General features: G+C 45.0%; 1 protein-coding gene across 1 annotated transcript in view; it reads right to left on the bottom strand.

Moving 5' to 3' along the window:
* Positions 1-13,604, bottom strand: part of PRKCH (protein kinase C, eta) — a gene marked incomplete at its 5' end in the record, with an annotated part of 122,584 nt that extends 108,980 nt beyond the window's left edge. The window contains one exon of the mRNA XM_010283670.1: positions 13,305-13,604. Coding sequence (XP_010281972.1) covers positions 13,305-13,604 — 300 coding nt within the window. The remainder of the gene's footprint in view (positions 1-13,304) is intronic.
* Between the last annotated feature and the right edge of the window lie 5 nt (positions 13,605-13,609).

Here is a 13,609-nt window from a genome sequence, read left to right as displayed (position 1 = left end):
AGAAACTTTGTGCAATTGCATCCACCTAAGCCAAAACATGTGATGACTTGAATGATCATTGCTTCTCTCCAAAGAAATCACCCAGACCCTACAATTTCATTCCTGACAAAATCAGAACAGTGCAATTCTAAAGCAAACCACACAATTATTCTGGATATAGCTTCACTTCTTCATTCTACGGTTCTTCTAAAATTCTGGAGTTCTGAAGTTCTTAATTCTAAGAGTTTTACCCAACAAAGCAGTAACCACAGGAAACACAGTCAAAGGGGTTTCTCCTCATTACATGCAGTGCTAAGCAAGAACCGAAATGAGTGTGCGTTGTGTCCTGTCTGCCCCACAACATGCACACGTTCACAGGCATTTCTACACCACGAGCATTAACATCTTGTGCTCCTGCAGATCAGCAGCCACGCGCAGCAACTGCTCACCCAAGACAAACTAAAAGACATGACTTTCAACACCCCTTTGGTGGAGCTTGGGTAACATCAGAGTGGGGTTTTGTACACATCCAACAATGGTTGTAGGTAACTGCTGGGAAGAGCATAGGGTTGATTATGAATTGATAAATCATCAACCAAGTTCTTCCATAGATACAAAATAAAGGGAAAAGCCATCTTGGTATCAAGCTTTGATCAAAGGAAACTACTCTCAGCCTCCCCAAAGCTTCCCCCTGCACGCCTTTCTTCCAGCCATCACCACTCCTCTGCAAAGGCAGCAGAACGGACACTGCTTTCGCACGACTCCAAAACCACGCTTCACAGCCCACCATGTTAACTCATTCGGCCTTTGACTGATGCTTTATTTAGCAAACTCGGCTGTGAAATGCTGTAAGCGAGAAGCAGAGACACAAGTAGGAAGCACTCTACCTCTCCTGCTGCACAGTGACTGCCCATGGGGCAGAGGAGGACAAAAACCTGCTGGGTATCCTCCTAGGTCTGCTCTGTACAAACTACCAGAGCTCACAGTCACAAGCCTGCTGAAAAAGAGCTCCATCGTAGTTAAACACAAACCCCATTCCTAGTCTGGATGACTTTGTAAGCATTCACCCAAATGAAAAGGGTTACATCCATACTAGCATGTGAACGTATTTTGTCTACAAGGGGCTGAAAACCATCCTGTGAGGATGTGCAGCATAGCCTGAATTTTTGACACTTTATTCCTGAGCCTGCCAGGAATCCAAGAGTTTACTCTCCATTTCAACCCAAGATGTCACTCCAAGATGTTGACAAGCCCTAAGGACTTGGATACAATGAGTCCTAGTCTGCAGAGACAGCACCATAACAGTAAACGCAGGGGTCTCACTGTCCTACAGGTAAAACTTGAGATCTTAGCCTCAACCTACAGACATCTGGAACATGCAAGAGAAATCGTATCTGCTTCTGTAACACAGCTGCCCATTTTCTTTGTCTGCATCATACCCCTTTTGCCCCTCAAAGGGAAAGAATAAGGCCTTACTGTCTGGGCTCACTAGTGCAGCTCTAGAACTTGCTCCTTTCCTGGACATAAGCACAATGAACTTGATGCTCTTCTAGGCTCAAGCCAAAAAACATTCAGCAAGATTTTGCAAAGGAAAGTAGAACATGTTCCTTCCTAGAAGGAAGGTGGGGAAAAACTTTATCATCTTTATTGGCAAGACAGGCTAAATGTTACCTGAGCTGATTATTTGAAAATGTGGTCAAAATGAGTTACTATCATTAAGTACTGATGGCATTATTGTAACAGGGGCTAATTTTTGAGAGGAAGATGGCTTAACCTAGCACAGCTGGCTTTCTACCCAGTTTTGCTCCACTCCAACCAAGAACAGCTTAGTTGCTTCTATAGTAGCTACTATACCACGACAATTACGTCCCACTGTGTTAAGGAAGACTGACTTGGGTGTACTGGTGGATGAAAAGCTGGACGTGAGCCAGCAAGGTGCACTTGCAGCCCAGAAGGCCAACCGTATCCTGGGCTGCATCCAAAGCAGCGTGGCCAGCAGGTCAAGGGAGGTGATTCTGCCCCTCTGATCCGCTCTGGTGAGAACCCACCTGGAGTCCTTGCATCCAGCTCTGGAGCCCTCAGCACAGGAGAGACATGGATCTGCTGGAGAGGGTCCAGAGAAGGCCACAAAAAGGATCAAAGGGATGGAACAGCTCTGCTGTGAGGACAGACTGAGAGAGTTGGGGTTGTTCAGCCTGGAGAAGAGGAGGCTTTGGGGAGACCTTACTGCAGCCTTCCAGTACTTAAAGGGGGCTTATAGGAAAGATGGGGACAGACTTTTTAGCAGGGCCTGTAACGATAGGGCAAGGGGTAATGGTTTTAAACTAAAAGAGGGCAGATTTAGACTAGATCTAAGGAAGACGTTTTTCACAACGAGGGTAGTGAAACCCCGGCCCAGGTTGCCAGAGAGGTGGTAGATGCCCCATCCCTGGAAACATTCCAGGTCAGGCTGGACGGGGCTCTGAGCAACCTGGTCTAGTTGAAGCTGTCCCTGCTCACTGCAGGGGGGTTGGACTAGATGGCCTTTAAAGGTCCCTTCCAACCGAAACTATTCTGTGATTCTATGATTTTTTCTCAGCGTAGGTCTGTAAGCTCCCATATCACCAGTCCCTTGCTGAAACTTCTAAGAAAGGAAGCTGACTGTAGGGTCATTTCCAGTAAGTCACCCTCCTTCACAAGCCAGTTGCTTGTGGGAGTACCCAAAGCTCCTACACTGGCCTTTCTACTGTTACCAAGTAAACAGATAATGAAGTGATAGGTGTGGGGCTCCATCTTGCGAACTGATTATCAACAGCAATATTCCCACAAAGCCCTATTAGGAGAAAGAGAATTACCCTACACATTTCACACCACTGTAGCTTTTGTATTTAATAGTAAGTTCCAACTGAGTGGCTTTGACAAGAAATCCCACCATGGATCTGGACTGCACAGGCACATTTTCCTCACATGGTTGTATTTTCTTCCAGGCTCAGGAGCAAACTGCCTTACAGAATAAATTTTCATTGAATATATTAATGTTAGATGCCTCAGTCTGTGAATGACCTAAATAATAAACTCATTGCACAGAAGCCAATTCCTTCCTCTTTCTCAGAGCTCCATGGGCACCCACTGTGCTCAATAAATAATGTACAACCCAGCCACCATTATAAACCCTTGTTGCATGCAAGGAGGAGGAAAGGTGTCCAGTTCTTCTCCCAGTTAGACCGGTGCAAAGCTGGCACCATAACTCCATTGATGCAACCGGGAATCCACTGACGTAAACCTTGCGAGCAAAAGCAGAGGCAAACACTGGGCTCCTCTTCTGCTGAAATCTCAGAGAAGACACAGGAAAACTTTTCATACGGTGACATTTTACAAGTAAGAAAGGAAGAAGACAATTTTCACATCGATGTTATTAAAAATAGATGCCAGAAAGAAGCAAGGTATGGAGAACATCTTCTCATGGAGCGTGCTAGAGTTTACATGTGAGGAATGGATAAGAATTGGGCACCACTGCATGAAACGTTTCTCTCTCTCTTCTTGAGATTTAAAGCATTTAAATTTTAAAAGAATTAAAGGACATGAGATAGAAGAAAACATTCAATAATCAATCCCCAGATTTCACTACTTAGAACAACATATTTTTTCCTTTGCTCTTCAATCCTGGGGGAAAAAAACAACAAGCTATATGTCCTTGTTTAACAAGGAAAATAAATGCGGGACAAAGGAGAAATTCAAACTGGATAAGCTAGTCTTTCATCAGTTGTTCTTGATCTAGAAGACCTGTGTTATTCTGAAGGAACTTAGCCCAGAATTGAATACATTTAGTACAGGAGGAGCACACTGACCAGTCTAGGTGGAGAGAATCAGTCTGGAAACTAACCCACATGTAGACAAGCCAACTCCAGTGCTATCAGGGACAGCATTTATTTGTCAGATAAAAGCTCTTAAGAGTACAGACACCCCATGCTAATTTTTACCGTCATAGTGAAACTGTCATCCTCCTTCTTACCCAGACCATAGAGCCAGTCAGCTCCAGTGAGCTGACAGAACCCTAAATGATCTTTCTGACAGCACATGTGTGTCTGACTCATACCTACAGCATTCAGCATAGTTATGACTGGTCCTTGCTTGAGCCTACTACAGCACCTATAAAACTGTGAATGATGGCAAATATTTGCTACCCCAAAAACAATAAAAGGATTCCCAAAGTAAGACCCCATTGCTACTGTAGGAAGTTTAAGATACTAAAGCAAATCACAGAACCATAGAATCATTAAGGGTGGAAAGGACCTCTAAGATCATCAAGTCCAACCGTCAACCCAACACCACCATGCCCACTAAACATGTCCTGAAGCGCCACGTCTATACGCTTTTTGAACACTTCCAGAGATGGCGACTCCACCACCTCCCTGGGCAGCCTGTTCCAATGCCTGACCACTCTTTCAGCAAAGAAATTTTTCCTAATAACCAGCCTTAACCTCCCCTGGTGGAACTTGAGGCCATTTCCTCTTGTCTTGTCAGTAGTTACTTGGGAGAAGAGACCAACACCCACCTCACTACAACCTCCTTTCAGGTAGTTGTAGAGAACAATAATGGAGATATATATAAAGACTTCAATTTACAAGTGATGTCTGGCTTACAAGAAAGAGTAAAATTAAATGCACTCAAGAGAAAAACACAAAATACAGTACTATGCTAAAATGGAGACTAATGACAAAGACCTAATAAAAAAAATAAGAAAAAAAGCAAAGGCAAAACAGAAGCCGCAGAGCAGGCCAGAGAAGGGGCTAGAAACCAGAAGTCCTATAGGAAGGTATGAGCTGCTTTTTCAGACCAAATCAGACCAGCTGACAAGTCAAAATCCTGCCTCTGAGGATGGCTCACACTAAACATATGAGACAAAGGCTGGAAAAACACCTCAGCGTTCAGATATGGAACTACCATCTCAAACCTCTCCTCAGTCCTTAGACACACATTATCAGACTACCTGTCAGTATAATTCTTACTATTAGGTGTAATGTCCTGGGACAGCATAGATACATAGCCTGTTTCCCACATCCTCTCCCTCTCTCGCTTCCATCTGAGAGGTTACAGGGCTCTGCTGATCTGCCAAGTGATTTCCCACTGCAAATGATTTTATCAGAAAAAAAAATTTTTTTTAAACACACAGCAGACATGTAATACTCACACACCAAACCACACGTTTAGAAGTATGTGTTGCATGGACATATTTTCCTCCTCTCCTCCTTTTGACAGAAATATCTGTATTGCAATAAAAAGTTAAAAAAAAAATTTCCACTAATGCCTACAGAGCATTATCATGTTGGTTAAAAATAAAATAGAATAAACAATTTATCTCCCATCTCACAAACTGAAGTCAGCTACCAAAGCTGCCCAACTTTTGTTTCTGTACCAGTACTTCACCTCCTCTCTATTCCACGGCAAGGAGACCTCTCCTGGAAGGAGTCTGGAGAGCTGCCACCGTATCACCGATACAAATACAATCAACTCACTCACGAAACTCAATACTTATGAAACCTGGCAGATGAACATCAAGAAAAAGTCTTTATGTAATGTCATCTACAGGTTCACACTCCCCTCCCTCCTCCTCTGCCAACATTTTTTCCTATTGGCAAAGCTCATGGGTAACTACAGTCATAGCAGCATGCTCTTACTCCAGTGCAAGCTGTGCCAACCCGAAGAGCAGGTCTACACCATACAATGGAGCACAGAAATTCCCATCCAGTGACAAGGAGGGCCAGCGGAAATCTCATCCCAGACCTGAATTCCCAAACACCCTCTGTCTGGGCAGCCCAGGGCTACCATCCTTCCCAGGCTGGGTTACATTGGTTTGCAAGGTGGTACTCAAAGGAGACAACCCTGGATGCGACATCCATCTGTCACACAGACAAGACACAGGCATCCCTGTCTCCTGCGGATGTACCTCTCCATCTTGAGGGCTGCATCCCTCCATCAGGACATGGATCACCAGTGGGCTAGAGAACACAAGGCTTTCTGGAGATGCAGTGGGTCCCACAAGGAAGATAGTGGCCAAAACCAAGCTGGCAGCTGCCAGAGCAACTGTTCTGCCTGAGGCCTGCCCCCCACCCCACATCTAAGGAGCCCCAGGAAAAAGCAAAGCAGCGAGCAGGCTGGTAAAACTGCTCTGGCAGACCTGTGGAATAGATCTGGTCATTGACTAGATGCCTCTGGTCTAGCATAGCAAAGGCACAAGGGCACACAAGGCCTGGCAGGGGCAGTGAAAAAGCAATTTTTTCCATCACCTCGGGCCTAGCACAGATGCTGAGATTTTAGCACTGAATATCGGTAGCGCCAATTGCTGAGGAACGCTTGTTCTCGCACAGCATTGTGCTAACACAAGGAAACCTGGCTTACATCTGTTCTGGTGCTGGCTTTCACAATAAAGTAGGATGGTTTCCTCAGCGACTGATTTCCCTGAGCAATGAGAACATCTCATGATATTAAAGAATAAAAAAATGTCATTGCCATTGCAGAAATTTAAGTTGTTTGTCTGGATTACCCTAAGTGGCTTAGCAACATTAAGTGGATGCTTCAGGATGCACTTTGTTTTAGACATACATTTGCTATCTTTGATATAATTATAAAGCAAGTCTTTCCCTCACAACCAGCCAGGGCTTTTAGTACCAGCACAACCAAGGGCATGGCTTGGGAGAGGAATAACTGCCTGGTGAGCTGCACCACGACATGACGCCAGGTTAGTTATCCAGGACCGCAGCCTGGTTCACTGCATGGCCCCACAAGTAACGCAGGGGCGGAATAAGCAATCAGAACAAAGATTGCTCACTGTCTCCAGAAGAAATTAAGTCTGCAGCATGGTTTGACATGTATTAACTGCGTGCCTAAATAGGCTGAGATCTGTGAGGCAAGAAGGCACGATGTCTGATCCAGAATCCTTTACAAAAGCTGCCAGCAACTCTTTTCACTTGATAACTCTTCTGTTCATCTTTTTCTCCATGGTTACACAAAAGATCCCCAATTTCTTGATTGTATTAGCAAAGCACAATAGCTACAATCAAGCCTAAAACATCAAAGGAGCTTTAATAGTTTGCAAAGAAAGGGTGGGAGTCTTATTCACTTCAGTAAGGGATATGCTTTCATATTGAATCACACTGTAAATCAGAAGACTTTCTAATGGCATTTCAATAGCTTAAATGGCCCCCTTGACAATCTTTTCTGTGGGGTTTATTGCCTATAAGCTCAAAATGGCCAGAAACCAAATCATTACTCAGAAAATACTCCAAACTGAAAGCCTCGGACAGGCTGGATGAAATGCATTTTTACAGAAAGACCTGTGGTAAAAGCTAAATACAAAATGTGAACAGAGTGAGGCAAGGCCTGCGGGGTGCGGAGAGCAGGGCTGGGGACAGAGCTTCCTGGGGTGCCAGGCTCACTTGTGCTGCGGTCACCACACCGGCCCCCTCCTCCTCCTCCACACACAGCCCCTCTGAAAAGAGCAACACCAGGGCTGGGGGCACGGGTCTGCGAACACATTCAGGAGCTTCTTCTGCCATGACCAATGCTGCTGAAGGAGACATGGGCATCAGCCCTTGGCCTGTCCCCTCTCCCTCTAACCAGGGCTTGCAGGTAATTCAGTGGCAACACCACCAGCAGAAACAGAAAGCTAACCCTGGCATCAAAGTTAACCCCGCACCCCAGCAACCACATTAGCAAGGGCTTCAACAAACAACTCCAGAAAACCTTACATGACTATGCGAGCTGGGGCCTCTCCCAGCTGCCCACTCCGCCGCACGGCGAGAAGCTGCCACCAAGCTGGAGAGCCAAAGTGCCGGTGTGCGGGCTGGCAGGCAAAGGCTGACAAGCCAAGTGTGTAGGGAGCGGACCAGGCTCTGGCTGGAAACCACCACACCACAGAGCCAGAGGGCCTGGTTACCTTTCAGTGGGGTTTGGGCTGAGCTTTCGCCTTGGCAGCTGCTCGCAGCCAGGGAAAGCGACATGGTGATACTTGCACAGCCTATCCCAGCCAAACTGCACTGGGTGGGCAAGAGTGCCCCTCCCCTGCACACCAATCTGGCATCCCCAGAGCCCTTTGCAACTCCAACAGCATCAAAGCAACAGTTCTCAAAACATCACTGCGGAAAAACAGACCAAGGAACACACCAGAAAGCCGGTACTGCAGCAGGACCAGGCACGCAGCTGCAGGAAGGACAGCCGAACTCGTATCCTGCTGTACCCAGTTCAAAGCCAGGGCATGAACTCCAGTCCCACATAGCCCTACTGACATCCCAGTCGCTCCAACCATTGGAAACCAGCTCTTCTCATGCTTGACCAAACCCTTCCAGCCTAAAACACTCTCAGGCAAAATGCCTATGTTCTCCAAGGATGCTCACAGTTGCCAGACATGCCGTTTGTTGGGGAGGAGCTTGTAGATGAGTGAGAAATAGGAGTCCTAACTAGCTCAACTTCTGATGCTGAAACAGGGCAGTAAGTGTGCAGCTCTTCGTGACACAGTCAGCTCCAGTCGTTCTCATCTGCCTTTAACAGTAAAACTGTTACTAGCATCACACACCCTAGGATTATTTAATACCTGACAAATAGCAACAATTTTTCCTTTATTATTTATTACAGCCTTTGTTTTAGGCTGCAGGGCATTCTCAGGTAGCCTTGGTGCACAGGACTCTGCTGGCATTTTGAAGGGTTTGTTCGTAGGGCCAAAGGACAGCTGTGTGGCAAAGGAAAGAAACAGAAGCCAGAATTCTGGTAGCTTTCAAAAACCATCCTACCTCCTGCAGTGGGTGTTTCTCTCCACTACTCTCATTCAACATAACAACTGCACAACAGTAATAATAATTACAGAAAGAACCTAAAACTTATCAAGAAATAGGGAAGGAGCTTAGTTTATTCAAGCCTAGTTAATTAACGTGAGTGTCACACAGATCTGCACTATGTACATGGTTGTCATGTGCATGGAAACAGAAATCATACGGACAGATTGCTATTACTCTTTACCTCAGCCTGCCACTGACCTATGGAAGGAGATGCCATATACTCCCGCTCTACAAGCTGCGGCCTATCTCTACCGGCAGGCACAGGCTGATGCAGACAGAAAATACTGCATTGCAAAATCCTCTGTTAACAGCTAGAAGGTATTTTTGGCTTTTTTTGCTGTTTTTGCCCACCTGGAGAACACTCTGCAGTGAAATGGGAGTCAAAACAAGAAGCAAATATATTGTATTTGACCGGCAGCACCCTGGCTCTCTGCCAAGGTCATGATGCTCTGGGGAAGAAGTTGCATTCTCTTTTAACTCTTCAATTTAAGGTTCAATAAATACAATTGCATATAAACATGGGTAAAACACAATTCTTTCTGCCTTATGAAAGCAAGGATAGGAAGGGATACAGGCAACAGAGCTCAAGTTAAGGAATGCATAAGAATTATTTGTCTTAATCTCTTCCTGCACACATGAGCAAATGGTAACAAACTCATCAGGAAGTTGCGATTGGCTCATTGATCTTATAGTCCATCTGTTATCTAATTTCCTTTGGTGTACTCAGATCATTTGCTACTTCAAGATCAAGGTTTAATTTTAACTTCTTGTTCAAATCCTAGAAATTATGACATCTCTACCCAGGGACTAACAGTTTTTACAATCGTAATTAAATAATTCCCTAGTAACAATGCAATTCAGTATCTGTAAATAGTGTTTCCCCAAGCTTAAAAATTACTTCAGCTACTACATAAAACCCATAGGAATAATCCTATGTATTGTAAACATCTCCCCTTTCAGTTACAACTCAGTACTCCAAATTATTTATGTTGTTTCACTGATGCACAACTGCTTCCTATACTGCACTCAAAGACAATTAAAGAGGAGATACTGCCTTTTAAAGATGCATATGCCGAGTAAAAAGATCTTAGCACACGCTAGTCCAAAATTAAATGCTTTAAAAGACAAGTTTCAACCCTGATGTAAATCATAACATAACAGCTTTCGGATAGCAGCCAGCTTAATTCTCTACTGCGTTGCATCTGGCAGGGTCATGCGCACCTGTGTAAAATGCTACCATTCAGGTTTGCACAATTTCACACCCACACAGGGAAATGCCTACCAGAAAGAACATGGTACTGGAGAGATTGCTCCCAGTTTTAACTGCATTAAAGCATGCTGATGGCAAGATGGCATTTAATTGACAATATTAATAAAAACTACTGCTCTGCAACTTGACAAGTAAATACAAAAAATGGGAAACAGAGAGAAGGAACTTAATAAGCTCTTACAAATTTGATCTGTGTAAAATTAGTCAAATGTGTTTAACAACTAATACACAAGTTAAAAAATATCCAGACCATGCTAATGTGTTTACTAGAAAGACTTCAGAAAACAATCAAAATGGTTAGAAGTAGAAGGGTCAGTTTTGAAGAGTCTCCAGAACATGTATTTTAATGCAAACCATGAACAGAGAACTCTGTCCCAATACTCAGTGGGATGACTCAGCTGTATAAGCATTACTAATGAGACAGTTCATGTCCATACACTTACTCATCTATATAAGTGTTCGGGGTCATAATTGCAGTGATGTACCTGCAAGTCATCTGGGAAGCACCGATGCTTACACACCAATTGCTCCTACTTGCCTCTCGCTGACGCTTCCTACAGTTCTCACAGAAGGTGGCGACCAATGTTACAACTAATCACTTTTTTTCCAGCAGGAGAAAAATCCACGTTTATAAACAGAGCAACATGAGCCCAAGAGCTCACACCGAAATTTTCAGGCCAGCACGTGAGCTGAGGGACTATCCCAGATAATCCCCACCAGCCCGCCTCTCCAGAGGAGAGCTCAGGGAGCAAAGGCAGCCAGCTGCCCTGCCCTGTTTGGCTGTTATCAAGCTAAGGAGCATCTGGAATTTATGAATATATTGTTGTCTTTGTCTCTGAAAATTGAACATAAAAATTCTATTTCAAATCAAAATAAAAAATCATTCACAGCCAAATAAGTGTAAGCTTGTAAGTAAGGTTAAACTTTGAGGATTCACGAGTTTTCCCTTCACTTCATTCACTCCTTCCTTGCCTTTTACTTTGGGGATGGAAAAAGGGCAGTATGAACGATTTCAGAGTGGAGATGTTGCAAATCATCTACAACTCCTTTGTGGTGTCTTGTACCGTTCCAGCAGTTCATGGGCCTTGGGTTAGTACAAACCAGAATTTCCTATCCTTCTGATTACACAAAACCTCGTGACAGCCTTGTTGGATTTATCAAGACATATGAAATTATCAGGGCAAGATGCTGGTCCCTGTCATCATGTGATCCTGGCTGCACGCTATGTGAGATGCTAACAAAGCAAGTCAAAAGGGAGGGGAGAAAGGGAACAGAACATAAATGCTTGCTCACTCCCCACTAAATCCATCCCAGTTGTAATTTTTAGACATTCACTGAAAAGGAGAGCAGCAGCTCTTAGCCTCTGTCTATATGCCCAGAGATATAATATCAGTTTACATCAGTCTAGTTAAAAAACTCACTGATTTCCCACCCCATTGCACCCACCAACTCACGGGTACAGGAGTTCGTAAAACACATGCCTACCCAGCTGGGATAAGAACCTTTTCCCTCACCAAAGACCAAACAAGCATTTCAGGCCACAGACTCCACCTGTCCTAAAAATCAGCACTGCAGGATGGATGAAATTAAAGAAACAGTGGGCCTCTGGACATGCATTCATCCACACCGGAGGCAATATTATTATAGATATTTTAGTAATGTAAATAAGGCCACCACCTTTACAACAGAGCAGTCCTATCCCATGTTGCTGCCAGACCCAGTGCAACCGGGACTCCAGCCTCCCGAGAGGATAGGGCCTCTCTCAACAGCAAAGAGGAAACACCCCCAACAAATCAAACACAAAGAAAACCCTTGAAACCACAGCTCTCTACCCTGAGCTCACTCCTCTGCCCTGGCCCACAGGGGTCTGTTCTGTATTTAAAATTGTTTTAGCATAAGTTCCAGGAGCAGTTTCTCTCCAGCAGCACAGCCAGCCGGGGAAGCTGGGTACGCACCCATCAAGCAAGTCCCCCGTGAACTCCGCTCTGGCTATGCTGCCGGAACAGTACTTGAGCTAACCCGTTTGAGGCTAGCTTGGATCCTCTGCCCAACACAAAATGACATCAGTGGCTGCTGGAGAAAGACCACCTTTAGTGCATGAACCTCAAGCCTATCCATAGGGTACCTAGTACACCAGAAGAAGAAAAGAAAAAAAAAATAGTACTAATATACACCTATTAATCAATCCTGCAACTGGTATTTCCCTTTAATTACCCCAGGGGCATAGTATCACACCTCAGTCACAGACATCGGCTGAGAACAGAAAGCACCAGCATCCTCCCCAGTGATACGATAGAGATACTTATCTGCTCTCTACAGTGGCAGCTCTCTTTCCTCCACGTTCGATTTTATTGTGGCAGTTACCACGTGTGCTGAACCTCCCAGCCTCAAAAAGTTAATGCCTATCTTAACCTCAGAAATTCTCAGCTCTTCTACACCTTATCTTCTCAGAAGAAATGCCTTTTTTCTTTCTTAACCTAACACTTACAAGCAAAATACTGTAGATCAATACAGTCACTTCTTCCTCCTTTACAGTACTGAAAGCAAAGGCACACCTTCAGAGCCCATATTATTCCTTTCACATACCATTAGGACTAAGACATAAATGAGGTTCTCTGGGCCGGATGCAAGTGACATCTACTTGGAAATAACCTAGAACTAATTGTAAGTGAAACTGTGTTCAATCAGCACAGCGGTGTACGTAATAGACACAAGACTAGTCCTGCCACTCTGTTAAGTCAAAGAAATTCGCATGCACACATCAAACAATTGTGCAAGCATGTGTAGATCTGAGCAGAAATACGTTCAACCCCAGGTATCCAAGTATGTCTCTGTGTGCTAAGCAAAAGAAGGAAGGTACGTGACCCTGTGAGTCTGCAGGTGTACTTTGCCGGTTATGTATTACAAGCCTTCTCTCTGCTAGTCTACAAAGAGGACAGAGTCCACAGAGAGTTCACAGTCCTCAACTACAGGGTCTTGACCCTCAAGCTACAACAGATGAGACTTTTTGCCCTTAGGGTCCCAAAATGCATTTAATATCTAAATAGCAGTCTAAGCAAATCTAAAGCACAGGAACACAGATGCATGAAGGTACACCTGTGTAAATGCAGACACACACACAAGGCTGTCTGCATCTGCAGCACAGGCATGCAAGGACAAGCCCCAGCTCTCCAAGTACTCTTTGAGCACCTTCATTCATTCAGAGAGGAGCCCGGCTCCAGCTCCTCTTTGAGATGGCTACTCACCCAGCCTTCAAAGCAGTCGCTGGGTCCCGCAGAGCGCAAGAGGTCCTGGAAGTGCAAGGTGCAGTTGGCCACAAAGTCATCGTAGCCGATGGGGGTGTCGTGGAAGACAGACAGCTCAATCTGATGGCCGTCGGTAACTGTGGCAGAGAACTCCTCGTTGTAGGTAGGCTTGTTGGTCTTCTGCTTGGTACTGGTCTGCCCAACGCGCACCTGGTCCACACTGATGGTGACATAAGGGTCCAAGAGCTGGTAGCCCTTGCGGAAAAGCGAGTGCCGGAGGGACCAGCGGGTGGGCTGCAAGCCCA

The sequence above is a fragment of the Phaethon lepturus genome, unplaced genomic scaffold, assembly GCF_000687285.1.
Source record: "Phaethon lepturus isolate BGI_N335 unplaced genomic scaffold, ASM68728v1 scaffold9633, whole genome shotgun sequence".
NCBI lineage: Eukaryota > Metazoa > Chordata > Aves > Phaethontiformes > Phaethontidae > Phaethon > Phaethon lepturus.
The sequence above is the reverse complement of the archived record's forward strand: the minus strand, read 5'-3'. Positions and strand labels throughout refer to the sequence as shown.